Raw genomic sequence first — 19,968 nt, forward strand, 5'->3', positions numbered from 1 at the left:
TACAATGCAAGTTTTTAATCAAAATGTCATGTGGTACTAAGACAAATGCCTTGGCAAAAGCCAAGTATACTATATCAACACAGGTTTCAGAGTAGCAGCCGTGTTAGTCTGTATCCACAAAAAGAAAAGGAGGACTTGTGGCACCTTAGAGACTAACAAATTTATTTGCTCACTTCATCGGATGCATTCAGTGGAAAATATTTTCCACTGAATGCATCTGATGAAGTGAGCTGTAGCTCACAAAAGCTTATGCTCAAATAAATGTTAGTCTCTAAGGTGCCACAAGTCCTCCTTTTCTTATATCAACACAGTTACCTTTATCAACCAGACTTGTTATCCTGCCAAAAAAAAGATGACAAATTAGATTGACAAAACCTACCTTCCATGAAACCACACCAACAGGGATTAATTCTATTTGTAGCTGTGTATTCTTTGAGTCCCAAATCCACCATTCCATTATTTTACTTGAGATCGACATCAGGCTAACAGATTTAGAGTTCCCTGGGTCACCCCTTTTGCCCTTCTTAAATATTCGCACTATATTGGCAGGCCTCCAGTCCTTTGGAATTGCCCTAGTTTTCCAATATTTGTTAAAAGTGAACATTAGTGGTTCAGACAGCCCCTCCTCGGCTAGTTCCTTTAAGACTTAAAACAGTTTCATCTGTGGTCAAGTTCCAGATTGTACAGCCTGATTCCAGGCAAAGACTGATGAGGCTGGTGTGTTCTGTATCACTTAATTAACCACAGCAGCACCAGGGCAAGGGGAGCAGAGTCCCAGCATAGACTCTGCCTGCGGTGGCAGATTAGTCACTGGGCCAACAGGGCCCATACCCAGGGCCCCTGGCCAATTGGGGGCCCCCAGAAAGATGGGCACCCCTGCGCCCCAACCTGCTCCATCAGCCCCGCGCTCCTGCTGGGGAGCAGGGTCAGGGTGCGGGGGCTTCACCTGCTCCATCCGCCCACACGGCACTCCTCCCAAGTGGGGCAGGGGAAGCCCCCACACCCCGACCCCATTTCCCCAGCAGGAGCACCAGGGCAGGGGTGGAGGAGGAGAGACCAGGGTGGAGAGGGGCCCCCATTTGCTCTGGCCCAGGACTGCACAAAACCGTAATCCGACTCTGTCTGCCTGTGCAAGGTGAAATCCCCCTCCCTAGGAGCTAGTCTCAGGAGCCGAGAGCCCTCAGTCGGCAGTGAGGGTGGAAGAGGCCAAGGGCTAAAGCAGAGCTGAGTGCAGAAGAGCAGGGTTGCTCACTGATTGGACGAGTATCTTGGCAGTGCCTCATGCAGAGATCTGCTGGAGAGGATGGGTGAATGGCTGGGACTCACCTGGAACAGTTTCTGCTGCCTCTGAGTTCACAGCTTTGTAGCTGGTGTCTGTATCAGCTGGCTGCTGCTCAAGGCAGACATCAGTTTGCAGCTGACTCAGAACAACCTCCAGGCAGCCAGCAATGCCAGAGCAGCTGCAGGCAGGAGGTGGGGGAGTGCTAGTGTGCTGCAGGTGGCCCAGAGCCGGGGGGATGTCACCCAAGCTTAGTGAAAGAGGGACAGCCCCTGATTTCAGGAGAATTCTCTGGGCAGCCCCATAAACCAGGCCTGGGGCCTCTTCGTCCTTTACAAATGGCGTCAGAACATCTAAAAAACAGGGAGGGTGTTTTGATTGCAGATTTTAAGCTCTCAGCTATTTGGGGGCAGGGCCCATGTTGGTACAGCACACAGCACAAGGCCCTGCTCTGGATCAGAGCCTGTGGGCGTTACTAGAATAGAGCATTAGTTAAATTCTCCAAAGTGACACATCCCCTCAGGATCAGTTCAGTATTGCAGGAATTCAGAGCTTGGCCTTGTGGGCAGTAGGTACCATGGGGCGCAAAGGGTTCAGCGGATCTGGGGGGCTGCACAGGTTAAGTACTTCAGTGGATGGGCACAGTGCTCAGTGGCTGGATGTAGGGGGTACAGTGGCAGTGGTGGGACAGTGGAGGGGCACAGCCAGGAAGGGGCCCAGGACTCAGTGGTGGGGGGTTGGGGTGCAGTGGAGGGGTGGAGGGGCTTAGTGGACGGGCCCAGGGGGGAAGGAGCACCAGGGCTCAGTGGAGGAGGGCAGGGGCTCAGGGGCTCCTTGGTGCCCAGGGTTGCTCCTCAGCTCCTTCCCGGCCGCCCCTCGTCCCCGCATCACTCCCCTGCCCACTGCCCTCGCCTTTCTCGGCCGGACACTGATGCCTTTCAGTGATTCACTGCGCAGCTCGGGCCAATCACACTCACACACCCTCCCGCCATGGAGCGCATGCTGAGGTTGCCTCTCTCCTCTCTCCATAGAGTCCGGGGTCCCCTCGCGTGCCCAGGAGGCTGGCCAGGGAGAGCTCGCGGACGGTAAGTACAGCCAGGACAGCTGGCAGCGCTGCAGGTAGGGGTTGAGGCCTGGACAGTGATCCCTGCTGCTGTTCTGAGGGCCAGCAGTATGTGGGCCAGCTGCTGGGGCAGGGCAGAGCAGCCTGGGATGGCAAAGAAAGCCCCTGGCGGGTGGGGTGGTCCTGGGGCAGCCAGTCAAACCACAGGGTACGTGTCTGGGGGCTCCCTGCCTGGGGCTGCTGGGCATGCCCATTGCCAACTGGGATCGTGGCACAGGGAGGCCAGGAGGTAGCCACTGTCCACACTGGGAGTCGAGCGCTCTGAGGGGTTGACAGAAGGGAGAGGGTGTATAAACACACCTAGGACAATAGTGAAACACCAAGAAATTCCCCCACAGTGTGTCCATTCTACTGTGAATTACACCTGGTCCTCTGCAAGTATCCCACCAGTCAGCCCCTCCTGGTGATTGACAGCCCTCACTGTTAAAAAATTGCACTTTATTTTCTGTCTGAATTTGTCATTAAACCCATACCATAATATGCAGGTGATAATTTTGAAGCCCTTCAAATTTCTCTGGTATTTAAGCAGTACTGTGGGCTCTTCTGCCACTTTAACCAAAGGTACAACCAGTGCTAAAATCTTTAGTTTACAAAGCAATTCAAGGCTTCTTCCTCTTGTTGTCTATGAACTGTCAATTCTCTTGTCAACAAAGTCTGTGTGATTTAGGCTGAACTCTTTGAAACACTCAGGGTTTCTCCCGGTAGGGAAACACCTTTTCGTCTTACAAATTGTACTACTCTTAGTATAATGAGTTTCTCAAGCCTCCACATTCTCAACTGAGTTAGTGATTAGGCATGATTTCTAGAAAACTAAGACAACCTATGAGGTAAATACAAGTACATGTCATACATTTTAGTCATTCAGAGGGTTTTAACTCAGGTACATGCTTTCTGGGAAGCATTTAGCTTAACATAACCATGTTGTCACTTGGTGAAACAATACATGTATAACTAGGCTTGTCAGACTTTGGGTTTTTGTATATATTTTTGACAGATAATAATGTTTATTTTAAGTAGGTTTACCATATTTCAGGTTCCCACAAAGAGGACACCGCTAGATGGGGAACTGGGGGGGGAGGGGTTACAGTTGGAGGGTGCTGGAGGTGTGTGTGTGTACTGGCAAGGGTACCTGGGGGGTGCTGGAGAGGGCATTTTGGAGGGGGTGCTGGAGAAGGAGGTGCTGGAGAGGGTACTGGAGAGGGCCTCCCTGTGGGCCTCTCCCCCATCCCTGGGCTGGGAGCCGGAGCCTGGGTGGGTGGGATCCAGCAGCTGCATGGGAGGGATCAGTTGGGACATGGAGAGAGCTCTTTCTGAGCTGTAACGTCTGCTGTGTAAAAATCCCAGACGTTGCCTCTTATTTGAAAAATCTGTTCGGATAGAGGGCAGAAGATCAAAAAAGAGGCCATGTCCAGGAAAACCCAGGCATATGGTAACCCTAATTTTAAGCATTTTTTTTTCCAGTTTTTATCAATTTAAATTTTCACAGGTGAGGGAAATTATGGAGAGTAAGACAATAGGGAGAACTCAGTAAATAATTATTTCATGACAGTAGACACTGAGTTTCAAAAAATTAAAGGTTTAACTATTAAAACACAAATTGTGAACATCCCATGTTAAAATATACCAAGTAAATATCCTTAAATCAAACTCAAGTAAGTTCTTAAGTAATTTTTCGTACATTGCCTGTCAATAAATTTCAGTTATTATTGATGGAAATATTTTTGTCAGTTTCATATATAAAGTGAAATGGACATTTACTAATAAAAATCGAATCCTTCCAAGACTGTGTATTATTCATTTTGCTACTTATCAGTTAGAACTGGCCTGAAGGTGGCTTCTCCAGCTCATCTGCACAGTTGCAATGACTGGTTTCTTGAGTTAGCTAGAGAGTTAATTCATTCAGGTAATTCACTCAGGGTGTTGTGATACCAAGTTCTTGTCTCTTCCAGATTTTGCAGCAGTCTCCCTAGATGGTACTTTAACAGATAAGGTTAATAGGTGCTTGTCAGTGATAGGCTTTAGTTGTTAACAGCAGGGAATGTGTTCACTCGGCTAGGTGACGAGTCTTTCTTGTGCAGCTGGTTCTGCTGCATGGAGCACTATGCTGAACAATATAGGGCATATTATACGTGATGCAGCAAAGCACAGTCAGATAGCGACCCTGGCTTCTGCCAATGATTTGAAAAGTCCATCCAGGTTATAAGCTGTGTCGTTTCTCATCATCATGATAATAAAATGCTGATGGAATAGAATTGTGAGATACAAATACATCATCTTGCTTCTCTCCAAATACAGAACAAAAAAATTGCTGAATACTTCTGCCTTTTGTGTATCGTGGTTGATAATTTTATGTCCTTATCCTATCATAATGGCACTATACCATTGTTTGGATTTCATTTGTTTTTGACACATTTAAAGAACTGCTTCTTACTGGCCATAGATTTTTCATTGATATCTTTATCAGTAGTTTGCATTTCCTAACTGTTGATGACTAGTCATTGCTGTCAGCTTCCTCATTTTTCAATTTTGTTTGTTTATATTTTAATTTCCCTCTGAACCGGAATGATTTTTTAACCAAAGAAGCCTTCTTATATCATTGTAGCGTTGTGGGGTTTGGGGGCCATGAACAGAGCATTTCTGTGAATGTTGCTGATATAGTGTGGATTATAGACTTGGCATATTTGCAAGATTGGGAAAGTCATTCTCAGGGGTTGAGGACTGTGGGAGGCGCTTGTGAAAATACTGGTGGTCTAAAAGTCAGTTGCGACTCTGAAGAATTTGGAAACCGCTGCATTAGAGGATTGTTGCCTGAGGGACTGTGGAGGGAAGCTGGGTTTTGGGAGATGGCAGATGGCTTGGGATACAGGACTACAGACCATGTTCCAGGTTTAAGGGGCAGTTTGGGGGCAAGCATGGAGATACTTGTGGAAGGAGTGCACAAAGAGGGAGTCAGAACTGTCCAAGCACAAGATGTGCACAGGAGAGTTGCAGGGACCTAGCAAAGAGATGCAGCTGGGCGTAGCATGGGAAAGAGGCCATGGAAAAAGAAACCTGCTCTTTCTGTTCTTTGATCAGCTCCTGGAGGCACTGGACCAGCTGCTTACTGAGCTTGCAAATTAAGTTCCTTGGAATGTCTCTCTCCACCTGTGCAAGAGTATTTAAAGCAAAGTTGTCAACCTCGGCTGCTCTTTTCCTTGGCAGTAAGGACAGGAAGAGTCAGAGCAGCCTTGGGTTTCTTGGAAAATCCACATCTCCTGAAGCCCATTCACAGTATGGAAGCAAGGAAGGGAAGAGGCCCGACAGGCTGAGCCAAGGAATAGAGCAATGGTAGTGGGAGCTCTCTTAACCATGGACTCACTCCTGTTCCCATTGAAGGCAAAGGTGAAACTTTTGTTGACTGCGGTGGGATTCAGACTGAGCCCAGTGTGCAAGAGTATGTCCAAGATGAGGGGCCTGTCGGTAAGGTAAACCAAGGCAGGGTTTGTGCTCAGTTCCCTTCCTGGGATTCCAGGGATGGGTGAGGTTTGGAATCGGCTTGGTTCTCAGTCTCTGGAAGCCAGGAGTCCTCCCCCATCTCTGCCTCCATGGCTCCAGCGTACGGTAGTCTCATGCTCCTGTGGGGTTCGGAGGGCCAGCGTGCTGTGTGAGTTAATGCCAGCCTGGTCATTGTGGCTTCCATTCCCACAGCGCCAGGGACGTCACACCATAGAACCAGAAGCTGTAGACACTGTGACTATAGCACAAGGATGGCCAAACTGCGGCTCATGAACCGCATGCGGCTTTTACAGTTAAAGTGTGGCTTGCGAGCCCCCCCGCCCATTCTCCACCTACCGGACTTGGGAGAGGGGGAGAGCGGCTCGGGACCTCTGCTTTTCAGCAGAGCGGTGGGGTAGGGGCTTCTGCCCAGAGGGGAGAGTGGTCTCGGGGCTTCAGCCCCACAAGTTGCATCTGCCGGGGCTCGGGGCTCCAGCAGGAGTGGGCTGAAGCCCCAAGTCCCGGCAGGCGCATCCTGTGAGGCAGAAGCCCCACGCCCCGGCAGGCGCATCCTGTGAGGCAGAAGCCCCACGCCCCGGCCGGTGCGCCTCGGCTCTTGAACTTCTGAATATCGTTGTATGCGGCTCGGAGGGTCACTGAGTTTGGCCACCAATGCTATGGTGTATCGCACTGGTTTTCAAACGTTTTAGGTTGCACCCCTTTCCAAATAATGGAGTCTACCACGTACCCCCATCTGAGATAGCGTCATAATATACCTATGATTAGATTGCCAAGTCTTACTAAATAAAATGCATTGTCCACCCTTACAGGATTTTTCTCACATACTTCCTGACAAGAGCATGCGTACCCCCTAAGGATAAAGGTACCCATTTGAAAACCACTGGTGTATTGCAAAAAGAAAAGGAGTACTTGTGGCACCTTAGAGACTAACAAATTTATTTGAGCATAAGATTTCGTGAGCTACAGCTCACTTCATAGGATGCATTTGGAAGTATTGTGTTATGTCAGCATGTGACCATGTCATCCAAGTTGTATTTTGATAGTGCATATGCACAATGGCAGAGTAGAAGGTGTGCACACACCCTTGACACTGGTATTTCCTGACTTGTGGCAACTCCCATTGTAATCACAGGGTTGCATTCATTTTGGGGTTGTCATTTAATTAAACAAACATCCTCATTTTGTCCCAGAGGACGTTTCACTTGGTCACTATGCCATGCCAACCCACTAATGTCTGTCAGGAGCTCCCCAGTTCACTGCACACAGGAAGCAACACTTTCATTTTGCCTTTCGACATTTTGCTGCTTTTCCCAAGTATTTTTCAAAGGTCCTTTCAGTCTAATCCACTTTGGAGATCAAAGCAAAGAGGGAAAGAAGTGCAGTGTTATAAATCAAGTCCAAAAGAGTATTAAACTATTCTCTATCTGCTGTAAAAGGTCCAGTGTACCGGGACTGAGAGCTGCTCGCCAAATCCTCCTTTGTTCTGGGTGTAGAGAACAAAAGATGAAAGGCTTAACTTCAAGAGACTGGCCACATTAGAGAATTGTCCTAGGATTCTCTGAAAATCCCTCCAGCTGATGATAGGATTTGATCCAACAGCAGCTCCTTGAGGTAGAGGTAAAGAAGACGGTACTTTTGCATTTCAGAGTTATTGCTGAGTCACTTGGCAGGAATTTGTCTCTGTAGAGCCCTTTAACAATTCTAAACATGGATAGACTTTCCACATTACATAAATGTAAAGAGACTGTACAGTGCCTTCCCTTAGAACAGTCACATAGCTGTGCTTAGCATAGATCACACAGAGAAGCCTTTAGAGACGCTGGAGTACTTAGGGATGGGAAAGGGAGGAACAAAAAGCCATTGCAAGAGGTAAACAGTTGTTCTCTGCAAATAGCCAAAGGTATTTACCAGACATGTACTGTATAAAACCCCGGAGTGTGTTTTCCATTGCAGTGCTGCTCTTTAGAGAATTGTTCCCATTTCATGATATGATGCGAGAGAGACCTTTAAAATATTATTTTAAATATAAAATTTAGCCCCCTGGAATCCCTGTGATAGAGGAAAAGTTGAGTGAGGGGAAAAAGGAGAAAAAGGACAAGTTGGAAGAGATAACTGAAGAAGGGGTTGTTGGCACAGTGAAGAGCTGGAGCCTGCAAAAGCCTATGAGCACTGAGCAGTCCCATTGATTTTGCTGGGGCTATTGGTAGATGATATACTGAGTACATATAGAACAATGTATTGTATAAATCTCTTGGATACCACAGTGATCAGCATGTCAAGACAGAGATTAGCGTTTACGGCTGCAGTCTGCTTCCTTTCTGCAGCTTTGCCCCATATTTAATCTTACACTTTGTTTTGTTATTGCTCAGTAGCGGCGTGCACAGGCAAGCACTTCATTTGTTAATGTAGGTTTGCTCAGCAGTGCTATGCGCAGCCCAGCACCTCATTTATTATTGTAGGGTTGCTTAGCAGTGTGCACAGCCCAGAGATTGTGATCACTAGACTGTGCATATTGGTTTTCAATTTTAGGATAACTCATCCAAGAACAATTGAACCCAGTGAATTTGGCAATATATCTGAGTATTTTCTCACCACATCTGATCGAGTCTCTACTTTCTATTGAGAGGAAGCAGTTTTCTTGTCGATGTTTTTACTGTCAAATCTTACTGCAAGAAACAAGGAAAGTCATTCATCAGTATTAATTACTTTTTAAAACTCAGACAGCCTTAAAAGAAACCCCAGGACTCCTCCATCCTCCACAATGGCTTTGAAAACAGCACTTATAACAATAACAAAGGACTTCTTTTTCCCAGTAGCTGAAGATCTGTTTACTGTGGTACAAACCTGTTTCTCCTCCCTTTGTTTAATGGAAACTCACTTTGTCTGGATCCTGTCTGCCTCATTTGCATGTCCAAGTGCCCATCATTGTAGCTCTGACAGCGTGAGGAGAATCTCACAGCAAGTTCTCTTCCGAATGAGGCCGTATCTGCACATGCGGTACAGTGACACAACTACATCATTGCAGCTAGGCCTCTGTAGCGCCACCGTGTAGACTCTTCCAAGAGCAACAGAAGGGGCTTTTCCATCCATATAGGATGGAAAGGAGTAGAGCAGCGGTAGCTAGGTCGATGGAAGAGTTCTTCTTCAGTACCACAGTGTGAAAGGGCAGAAACCCAGCAATGCATCTGCACTCAGAGGTCACGAGTCCTGGGCAGAGTTCCAGTCCAGTGGTGAGTCTTGGGTGCTCCTAGTCATCTTCGGCACCAGTAACCTTTCCCCAGCAAACTCCTCTGGTGTCCTGTTCTGCCGCTCTCTGCAAAGCCACACAGAGCGACAACCTCCCCACTTAACTAGCTAACAGCGTCTCTCCTTATTCCAAATGCAAAGTCACAAGCTCCAATACTCACGGCCCCACATAGCTTGGGGCAGCAGTGATATTGGGTACAGCTCTGGTGTGTCCTTCTCAGGACATTCCTCCCTGGCAAAGTGCTCCTCTTGGTTCCTGTCCTGGGCTGTCCCTGATCGGCCGCTCTGTCCCTCCTGGGCTTTGGGCAGGTTCTTGGCTGCTTCACTCTGTGAGGGCCTGCTTGCTGCAGCCCTTCTGTCTGGAGTCTCCCTCTCTCCCTGCTTCTTCCCCCCCTCCACCCCCAAAAAAAACAAAAACAAAAAAAAAAACCCAGCACATCCTCTGCCTGGAACAATCAGCTCTTCCCCCCTCAGGACAAAGATTTAAAGGGTCCATGCTCTCTAAACCCCAAGGGGATTACACAAGTAAAAGGTACTGTGTACATCATCTGAAACTAGATTGAACCAAGAAGCTTCCTACCTTGTTTTTCTGGTACCATGGTTTACCTCTTATCTCTTTGTTCTGGACACATGCATTGCAGGTATCAAAGAGCATGAAGGCACCTCCTAGGTTTGTACTAGGGTAGAACAATCACATCTCTTGTCCTCTTCCTTTGGGACATTCCAATTCAGGCCAGTGAGAGTAACTTCCTTTCTGTTGCTATGATAAACCAGTCATCTGTCCTGATTTTGTCAGCTTCCCTATTTGCTCAAGCCAAAACTTACTTCAGTGAATGCAAGGGGTTATGGGATACTTAGCATAAGTGAGCAGGTTTATGTAAAAATCATAGTCCATTTAGGCTATATAACTGCCGTAATATTTGTGCTTAATGCATACTAATAACTATATGGTGTGGATAACACACACTATTAATATATGTATCTATGCTAGCCAGCATATATTAGTCAACAGATATGTACGCCCTATCACAATTTCCATCTCTGAAATTTGTAAGGCGGCCACTTGAAGCACAACTTGGGCCATGTCTACACTACAAAGTTAAGTCTACTTCATGTAATTCAACATTGAGGCTCCAATTTAAGCAAGTTGATCTTATGTGTCTACACTACGCTCATTGTGTCAGCAGAGTGCATCCTCACTAGCAGGGCTTGCATCGATGCACAGAGCACTGCACTGTGGGTAGCTATCCCACAGTGCACATAGCCAAGTGGAATTTTGGGTTGGGCTTGCAATGCCTTATGGGACCAAACATTGGCGCGGGTGGTTATGGGAACATGGTGTTAGCCTCCCATGATGCACTTACCTCCCTCTCTCCCTCCCTCCATCTCTGAAATCAACTGCAGACAAACCAAGCCTTATTTGTGCCTTTTTTTGTAAGCTTGGGTTACCCACGTGGATGCCACAGCATGCTAAGCATGTACCCTGCTCAGCTGCACACCGTTGTTGTGAGCATTACAAACACCTCGCACTTTATCCTGCAGTATTTACACAGCTGATACAGGCACCGCCACATGGAGCAATGTGATGCCATGCAAGCGCCCTGCTGGAAGCCCTAGAGTGGAGCAATTCCGTTGCTGGCGACAGTCATGCATCACCTTGACACAGTTGAGCGCCGTTTCTGGGCCTGGGATACAAGCTCTGACTGGTAGGATCGCATTGTTATGCAGCTATGGGATGATGAGCAGTGGTTGCAGAACTTTCGAATGTGTAAGGCCACTTTCCAGGAACTGTGTGAAGAGCTTTCCCCAGCCCTGAAGTGCAGCAATACTAAAATGAGAGCTGCTCTGACAGTTGAGATGCGAGTGGGGATTGCTCTGTGGAAGCTTGCAGCGCTGCCGGTCAATGGGGCATCAATTTGGAGTGGGTAAATCTACTGTGGGATCTGTTGTGATCAAAGTTTGCAGGGCCATCAACAGACTTCTGCTAAGAAGGGTAGTGACACTGAGCAAGGTGCAGGACATAGTCAATGGTTTTACCATGATGGGGTTCCCAACTGCAGAGGGGCAATAGGCAGAGTGCATATCCCTATCTTGGCACCAGACCACCTTACCAAAGAGTACATAAACCGAAAGGCATACTTCTCAATGGTGTTGCAAGCGCTGGTGGATCATAGGGGCCGTTTCACCGACATCAGTGTGGGATGGTCGGGGAAAGGTGCATGACATGTGCATCATTAGGAACACAGGTCTGTTCAGAAAGCTGCAAGCAGGCACTTTCTTTCAAGACTGCAAAATAACCATTGGTGATGTTGAAATGCCAGTCGTGATCCTGGGAGACCCAGCCTACCCCTTGCTCCCATGGCTCATGAACCCGTACACAGGCAGCCTGGACAACAGTAAGAACTGGTTCAACCATAGGCTGAGCAAGTGCAGAATGGTGATGGAATGTGCCTTTGGACCTTAAAAAGGTTGCTGGCATTGTTTGCTTACTACGTTAGACCTCAGTGAAAGTAATATCCCCATTGTTATTGCTGCCTTCTGTGTGCTCCATAATATCTGTGAAACAAAGGGAGAAAAGTTTCCACTGGGGTGGGGGGTTAAGGCAGATCGCCTGGCAGTCAATTTTGAGCAGCCAGACACCAGGGCAATAAGAACAGCATATCGAGGAGCTCTGCATCTCCATGAGGCTTTGAAAACCAGTTTCAGCAATGAGCCAGAGTAATGTGACACTTATCTGTGTTCCTTACCAAACTGTCCCCTCCATTGCATTTTCTCCCCTGTAAACACCACCCCACCAACCACTGGCTGTTGAATGAAAAAATAGCCTTTTCTCCTCAATCTGTTAAGTTTTATTATACACACAAACACACAGAGACAGCAAAGAAAAGTAAGACAACCTGGCGCAAAAGTGCTGATAATACTGTGGTGGGAGAAACAAGGACAGGTGGCTTACAGATGCACTGCAATAACTATCAAAGGTCTGGGAAGGGGCACCTTCTGGTCCTTGTACCCTCCCCTGGTGTTAAGTGCAAGGGATACTGAATTCCCCCTCCCCCGCCTCATAGGACATTTCAGGGAGGTGGATATAGAACTGGGCGATGATGGCAGCAGGTTCAGCATAGGCTGCAGCATCCAGCTGCCTTTCTTGAACCTCAACCAGAGGCCTCAACCTGTCTGATTGCTCCTTCATAATCTGCAGCATCTCTTCCTGCATGGCACACTCTTGTTCCCTGTTCTCCTGTCTTCCCTGTCCATGTCCAGGTTCTCAGACAGTGTAATCCTCCATGCTCTGAGCTCTGTCTTGTCACTCTGGAGGCATGCATTAACTCATTAAACATGTCCTCCCGAGTCTTCTTTTTTGCGCCTTCTGATCTGGGAACGTCTCTGTCCTAGTGTGCGTCTGTGATGAAGTGGGACTGTTCTTAATGTTTCCTCTGAATAGTGTGGGGGTGACTCAGTTCCCCTATGAAGTTCTTAAGTATCTAGGGGGTGGGGTAAGGGTGCATGATCATTGCAGAGCCCTAGAGGGCAGGTGTGTGCAGGAGTCTGGACACAGAGAATGGCCGACACCCTGTTTCCTGGCAACTGATGGCCTGAGCCCTTCCCCCCTGCAAGGTGAGAGCTAAAGGGTTGGAGAACAAAGGAATCAGGTGACCTCCTGGCCCGGGAAAGGAACAAAGCCCAGAGGAGGAGGGGCTGGAGGGACTTTCAGTTTGGGGCTGGCTGGGACATGGAGTGAAGGGCAGACGTGGTTGTCTGGCTCACTGCCCCCCAAAATGGACCCAGCTGAGGGGTCCTGTTCTCTGCACCTACAAGCTCTGTGTTAGACCATGTTCCTGTCGTCTAATAAACCTTCTGTTTTACTGGCTGGCTGAGAGTCACATCTGACTGCGAAGCTGGGGTGCAGGACCCTCTGGCTTCTCCAGGAGCCCCGCATGAGCGGACTCGCTGTGGGAAGCGCACGGAGGGGCAGAGGATGCTGAATGCTCCGAGGTCAGACCCAGGAAGGTGGAAGCTGTGTGAGCTGTGTGCCCTGAAGACAGGCTGCTCACCGGAAGGCGACTGCCCCAGAGTCCTGACTGGCTTCATGGGGAGCAGTTCCAGAGCATCGCCCGGGGACTCCGTGACAACTGGTGGCAGCGGTGGGATGTACTGCACCCCGTGGATGGCGCTTCCTGCAGTAAGTGACTGGGGAGCAGTAAAACGAAGGGGGATTGACGAGGACCAGGCGTGCTGAAGGCTCAGAGAGGAGCGGTTTCAGGGGGCGGTAAACCCCTGGGAGTGTGTGACCAGCGAGAAGGACTGTGCAGTGATGGGGTCCCCCTGGGGACTGCAGTGAGCAGGCTCAGGGGTGGAGGAGCCTGCGGCTTGGCCCTGGGAGAGAGAAGGACTTTTGCAGTAACAGGGTTCCCCTGGGGATTGCAGCAAGCAGTCCAAGGGGCGGAGGAGTCTGCGGCTCGACCCTGGCAAAGAGGTGGTGACCTCGAAAAAGCTGGCATACTTGGGGTTCTTCCTGGAAACCGTGGGGAGCTGAGAGCACACAGGCCTGTGAGTCCACAACAACTTGGGAAGAGCGGAGTGACGGCCTGTCACCGTCTCCTTAAGAAGGACATTGTAACCCTGTGCAGAAAGAGAGGGTTGAGCCTTGGAAAGTTCACCAAAGCACAGTTAATCGTGCAGCTGGAGGAGGATGACCGCTCTAAGGGACAGATTCCTGACCCCAAATGGGGCGATAGCAGGATCTGGGAGCAGCTGGAGTGGGAGCCAGGCATCGCCAAGACTCCTGTCCCCGACCAGACGAGGGTCTTCACGATCGGGTTCCCCATCCGGGGATCGGAGACGGACAGGATTAGAGCTGAGTCCGAGAGAGCCAGAGGACTGTGAGAGACAGCGAGAGCCTGAGAAGGAGCTGCAGAAGCAGCAGCAGCATGAACTGGCGGTGGGGGAGCGGAGAGGCATAGGGGACCTCCCCGGGGTGAGTGGGGATAGGCCCCGGGGGGCCAGTTCCGCAGGGAACCTCGAGACTAAATTGCTGCCCCTGGTTAAGGAGGGGGGGGGATGTGGATGCCCACCTCACTGCCTTTGAGCAGGCTGGAGATTTGAACCAGGGGGACCCTGCGGAAAAGCCCCGGTGTCTAGCTCCCTCGCTGGGTCCCAAGGCCGTAGACTCCGTCAGCCAGATGGATGGGGAGGTGGACGGGCTCCCACTCCTGGTCCCAACCTATATGTCTGTGTGGAGTTTCCTGGGGTCGGGCCCCTCGGACCCCCAGGGGGAGCGGAAGGTGATGGTCAATGGGGAGACATTCCTGGGGTGGCGAGATCCTGGGACAGAGAGAACTGTTGTCAGGCCCTGGGTGGTGCAGCCTCAGATGCTGAGGGGCTGTGTGAGCTGGGTAAGGGTCCCAGGGATGAAGCCCCTCGCCCTGCCTACTGCCCAGATCCCTGTGCAGACCCAGGAGGGGTCAGGCTGGCTGGTTGTTGGGGTTCTCCGGGATATCGGCTGCGAGACCCTGTTGTGGGGTGACTGTGTCTCTTTGGGACAGGATCCAGACCTTGCTCCTGTAACTGCCAAGGGTTTGAATTTGAATCCAGGGAACCAATCGGTGGAGAGGGAAATGGTCAGTGAAAATGCAGATGACCTGGCTGGCAGCAGGGAGGAGCGGCTAGGCTCAGGCTACCTGCCTGCCTGTAACCAGACCCCTGGGGCTGGGTGGGACAGAGAGATGCTCCCTGCGCCCTTGCACACTGGAGAAGGGGCTCACGCTGGCTCTGATGCTGTGAGGAAAGCAGCGAGCTCGCTGCCTACCCTCACTGGGACAGCAAGGGCAGTGCTGAGCAAGGGGGAAGATAAGACTCCAGCTGAGTGGGGGGAGACACAGGCAGGGCAGGGGATCTGTGGGGAGTGGCAAGGTGTTGGTAAGGAAAGTCTGGATGAGCCTAGGCAGCCTTGTGAGCCGATGGCTGTGTCTAGTCAGCAGGGTGGGAAGGCGAGGAGAGTGGAAGATGAGAGTCCCTGGACCTTACTTGTTAGCTGGGTGGAGAATTGGGACAGGGAAGGAAATGTGCCTGTGTCTGTCAGGGGTATTGACTTGCCTATGGAGGGAGCTACCCTGATCTCCAAGCAGTTGTCTGTGACCAGCCTTGTGTGCTGGGACAAGGGGAATGAGATCCCAAGCTGTGTGTCTAGGAAAGGAGAAAGTGTGTCCGGCTCTTCTTTGTCTGTGAAGCAGACAGAAGGGGCCTTTCAGCCTGTGATGGTTGAGGATGGTGCAGTTGTCTCAGAGTTGGTTCTGGATTCAGCTAAAGCCCAGGAAGGGAAGGGTCCTAAGTTTGGGTCTGCTCAGGAGAATGGCCCTGTAACTAGGTCGCATCCAGTTAGTGTCTATGTAAAATCCCAGAGCCCAGACAATTCTGGTGCTTGTATTTTGCCTGTTGCTAGTGTTTTGTTGGGAAAGGGTGTCGCAACTCTGTCTAATCAGGGTGAGATCCTAGCCAGGGCACAAGGAGAGCATGAAGGTGATGTGATTGTGTTACCTACTGAGGGTGTGGAAACCTGTAGCAAGAAGGAAAAGATTCCTGAACTTGTGTGTGGCAAAGGGAAGGAGAATGCTTCTGACCTTTTCTCTAGGAAGTCTGTCAGTTTGCCTGAAAGGGGATTGTGTAGGAATCCGCCGGATGGGCCAGAGGTAATTCTGGATGTAAGGGAGACCCAGAAAGGGTCTGTTGTTGCTCAGGAAAGTGTTCCTCTAGAGCAAGCCCTAGGTGAAGAGGGTAAGGGCAGAATTTCTGGGAGGGGTGAATTGTTGCATAGAAAAGCCCTAGGGAAAGGAATCCTCATGGAGTCTTTGCAAGCAGTTTACTGCCACTGAAGGGTGTGAAAGTGATTTAATCAAGACAGTTTCAGTTCCTAACAGCCAGAAATTTTCTGTTGTGAATGGATCCACTGACTGTCCTGTTGAAAGATCCAGTGTGGAGAGCCTTGAGAAGGTCTCAGGTGAAGTGAAAGCTGTTAAGAAAGTTAAACCGTCCTATAACCAAGTGGCTGTGTTTGGCCAGCTTGATGGGGAGAAGACCCAATCCCAGTTTGACCCCCTGGGGTTTTGGGGTGGCCAAAGGGCACGGGCAGCATAAACCTTCCCACATGCGGCCTGTGAGTGCTATCGACCACCCCCGACCTAAGGGAGGGCGTGAAACTGGAAGGGCCTGGTGTAACTCCTACCAAGGAATGGGAGAGATGCTGGGGCATCCATGGGAACGTTGGTGGCTTCGAACTTCCCCAGGTCACTGGCTAAAGTGACCCCGCTCAGTTCGATCTCGAAGGGGGGAGAGATGTGATGAAGTGGGACTGTTCTTAATGTTTCCTCTGAATAGTGTGGGGGTGACTCAGTTCCCCTATGAAGTTCTTAAGTATCTAGGGGGTGGGGTAAGGGTGCATGATCATTGCAGAGCCCTAGAGGGCAGGTGTGTGCAGGAGTCTGGACACAGAGAATGGCCGACACCCTGTTTCCTGGCAACTGATGGCCTGAGCCCTTCCCCCTTGCAAGGTGAGAGCTAAAGGGTTGGAGAACAAAGGAATCAGGTGACCTCCTGGCCCGGGAAAGGAACAAAGCCCAGAGGAGGAGGGGCTGGAGGGACTTTCAGTTTGGGGCTGGCTGGGACATGGAGTGAAGGGCAGACGTGGTTGTCTGGCTCACTGCCCCCCAAAATGGACCCAGCTGAGGGGTCCTGTTCTCTGCACCTACAAGCTCTGTGTTAGACCATGTTCCTGTCGTCTAATAAACCTTCTGTTTTACTGGCTGGCTGAGAGTCACATCTGACTGCGAAGCTGGGGTGCAGGACCCTCTGGCTTCTCCAGGAGCCCCGCATGAGCGGACTCGCTGTGGGAAGCGCACGGAGGGGCAGAGGATGCTGAATGCTCCGAGGTCAGACCCAGGAAGGTGGAAGCTGTGTGAGCTGTGTGCCCTGAAGACAGGCTGCTCACCGGAAGGCGACTGCCCCAGAGTCCTGACTGGCTTCATGGGGAGCAGTTCCAGAGCATCGCCCGGGGACTCCGTGACAGCGTCAACAGACAGGTTTTCGGCTGCAAGGAATGCAGAGCACCAGGATAGCATTGACAGTGCATAGATTGTTTCTGGTGCAAGGTTAATTTTTTTTCTTAAAAAAACCACCCCTCAATACACTTCACTGCAAGCCAAAATGTAATCATAACCACCGGCTACTGCAAGAGTCAGTTTGCTGCTCCAGCCATGGTGAGTAAGGCCACGAGGCATGGGCAAGAGGTCTTGTGCTGCTGCTTTTGTGAAGACATCCTTGGGATCCCTTTCCCCTAGCAACCTGAGGAGAGGCACCAATGTAAAGCCCCCTAAATAGTTTGTTTTTTACAAAAGCAGCACCGGATTGGGGGGGGAAGGGAGACAAACAGGAAGCCCCCCCCCCTTTTTTTTTCAATGCTGCTTGCCATACACTGTGATCTCTTCCAACCATAACCACGGCACGTTTGGGAAAGCATCGTTGTGTGACCCAAATTTCACCAACGGGGTGGATTACTTGTTGAATTGTTTGCGATTTAAGGGCTAGCATTGAAAACTTCCCCCGTTTCCCCTCGGTGACCCTATGCGATTTCACTCTCCTGAGAGTAACAGATCAAATGCTGCAAGCGTCTGGGTAGAGACCTGGTCCTTATGCTACAATGCTGTGTGCTGCAATGATGCCAGCAGAGGTAATACTGGAGTGGCATGGGAAAGTGCCCTACCATGGTGGACGAAATAAGGCAGCCCTTCCCAGAAGCATCCTGCAAAGGATTGCGGAGTACCTTCATGAAAGCTTCCTAGAGATCTCCATGGAGGATTCCCGGGCTATCCCCGTGCACATAAAGAGTCTTTTTTCAGAGAGCGCCCTCTGCACAGCAGGAGTGGCCACTGATACCCACTACACCTACTTTTTTGTTGAGATTAAACATACAGAATAATAGCATGTAACCCCTACAGTTTGATTAGCAATGTGCACTCATCAGGCGTGTCTTCCCCAGCATCACGCTCTGCTGCCAACTGGTCCTGTGAAGGGATGGGCTCCAGGATTAAAAACAGTTCTTGGCTGTCAGGGAGAGTGGATCCTCCACTTGCCTGCCTCACACTCTCCTCCTTCTCTTTCTTGTCAGCAATGTCCTCCTCGTTGTTGCTCGAGGTTACCCAGGGCTCCTGGGAGGTAGCCACAGAGCCTTTTGGGGTAGTGATGGGGTTGCCCCCAAGAATCGCATGCAACTCCTCATAAAAGTGACGTGTCTGTGGGGCAGAACCAGAGCGACTGTTTGCCTCCTTTGTCTTCTGGTACGCTTGCCGAACCTCCTTTATTTTCACACGGCACTGCTGCATGTCCCTAGTGTAGCCCTTCTCCCCCATGCCCTGCACAATCTTGGCAGAGATGTCAGCATTTCTTCTGCTGGATCAGAGCTGTGCCTGCACAGACTCTTCTCCCCATACAGCAATAAGATCCACCACCTCCTGTGTACTCCATGTGATTATTCCCCTCTATTAGGCACTGGTGAGGCCACATCTGGAGTATTGTGTCCAGTTTTGGGCCTCCCACTACAGAAAGGATGTGGACAAATTGGACAGAGTCCAACAGAGGGTAACGAAAATGAATAGGGGGCTGGGGCACATGACTTATGAGGAGAGGCTGAGGGAACTGGGCTTATTTAGTTGGGGATTGGTCCTGCTTTGAGCAGGGGGTTGGACTAGATGACCTTCTGAGGTCCCTTCCAACCCTGATATTCTATGATTCTATGATTTAGTCTGTAGAAAAGAAGCGTGAAGGGGGATTTGATAGCAGCCTTCCACTGCCTGAAGGGGGGTTCCAAAGACGATGGACCTCGGCTGTTCTCAGTGGTGACAGATGACAGAACAAGGAGCAATGGTCTCAAATTGCAGTGGGGGAGGTCTAGGTTGGATATTAGGAAAACCTATTTCAGTAGGAGGGTGGTGAAGCACTGGAATGGGTTACCTAGGGTGGTGGTGGAATCTCCATCCTTAGAGGTTTTTAAGGCCCGGCTTGACAAAGCCCTGGCTGGGATGATTTAGTTGGGGATTGGTTCTGCTTTGAGAAGGGGATTGGACTAGATGACCTCCTGAGGTCTCTTCCAACCCTAATCTTCGATGATTCTAGATTAGGTATTCCTGAATAACTCCATGTATAGACATTCTTAATCCGGAATAAGAGCACCTTGTTCCTGTTACACTTAATCTGCTTTCAAAGTGGATTAAACTAAAGAGGAACAAGGTGCTCTTAATAAGAGTATTTACACATGGGAATAAGAGTATTCACACATGGGGTTATTCCATTATAGTTATTGCAGTTTGCATTTACGCCCCACTTCAGTCGGAATTAATTTTCAAGTGTAAAAGACAAGCCTGCTAGGTTTTATTGCTCTAACCCTTGGCCTTCCTTGCACTTTCTTAGTTGCTGTTAATTGCTGTGCAATAGCCGCTTGGAAACTGCTCTGGGTGGGCACCTACATGAAGCCTCGTTGACTTCAGAGTGGCCTGTAGAGCATTTGGCAGGACTGGGGCTTTCATTTGAATGCTCTTTGGGCACATGTAAAGCATCCTGTGCAGTAGGAATAATAAAAAAAATGTGATTGTGTCAAACACCAAAGGAACCACGTGTGTCTGAGGTGATGTGCAATTTGTAAAACCCTCAGTGCTGTTGCCTGTTGCTTGTGGTTCTGTTTATTCTTTAGAAGTTTGCAGTTTTCTTTGCATCTTTGTTCCATTGTTTCATTATGTCGAGGATGGCGTAACTGCTTCATGTTTACTTATTCTCACCTAAC

General features: G+C 49.8%; 1 protein-coding gene across 9 annotated transcripts in view; it reads left to right on the forward strand.

Moving 5' to 3' along the window:
- GAS7 (growth arrest specific 7) overlaps window positions 1-19,968 on the forward strand; it is a 208,898-nt gene that overhangs the window by 138,231 nt on the left and 50,699 nt on the right. For all 9 annotated transcript variants that reach the window (XM_037914266.2, XM_037914268.2, XM_043528347.1 and 6 more), the window contains one exon: window positions 2,311-2,364. In XM_037914266.2, the coding sequence (XP_037770194.1) occupies window positions 2,311-2,364 (54 nt within the window). The remainder of the gene's footprint in view (window positions 1-2,310; window positions 2,365-19,968) is intronic.

The sequence above is a fragment of the Chelonia mydas genome, chromosome 14, assembly GCF_015237465.2.
Source record: "Chelonia mydas isolate rCheMyd1 chromosome 14, rCheMyd1.pri.v2, whole genome shotgun sequence".
NCBI classification, from domain to species: Eukaryota; Metazoa; Chordata; order Testudines; family Cheloniidae; genus Chelonia; species Chelonia mydas.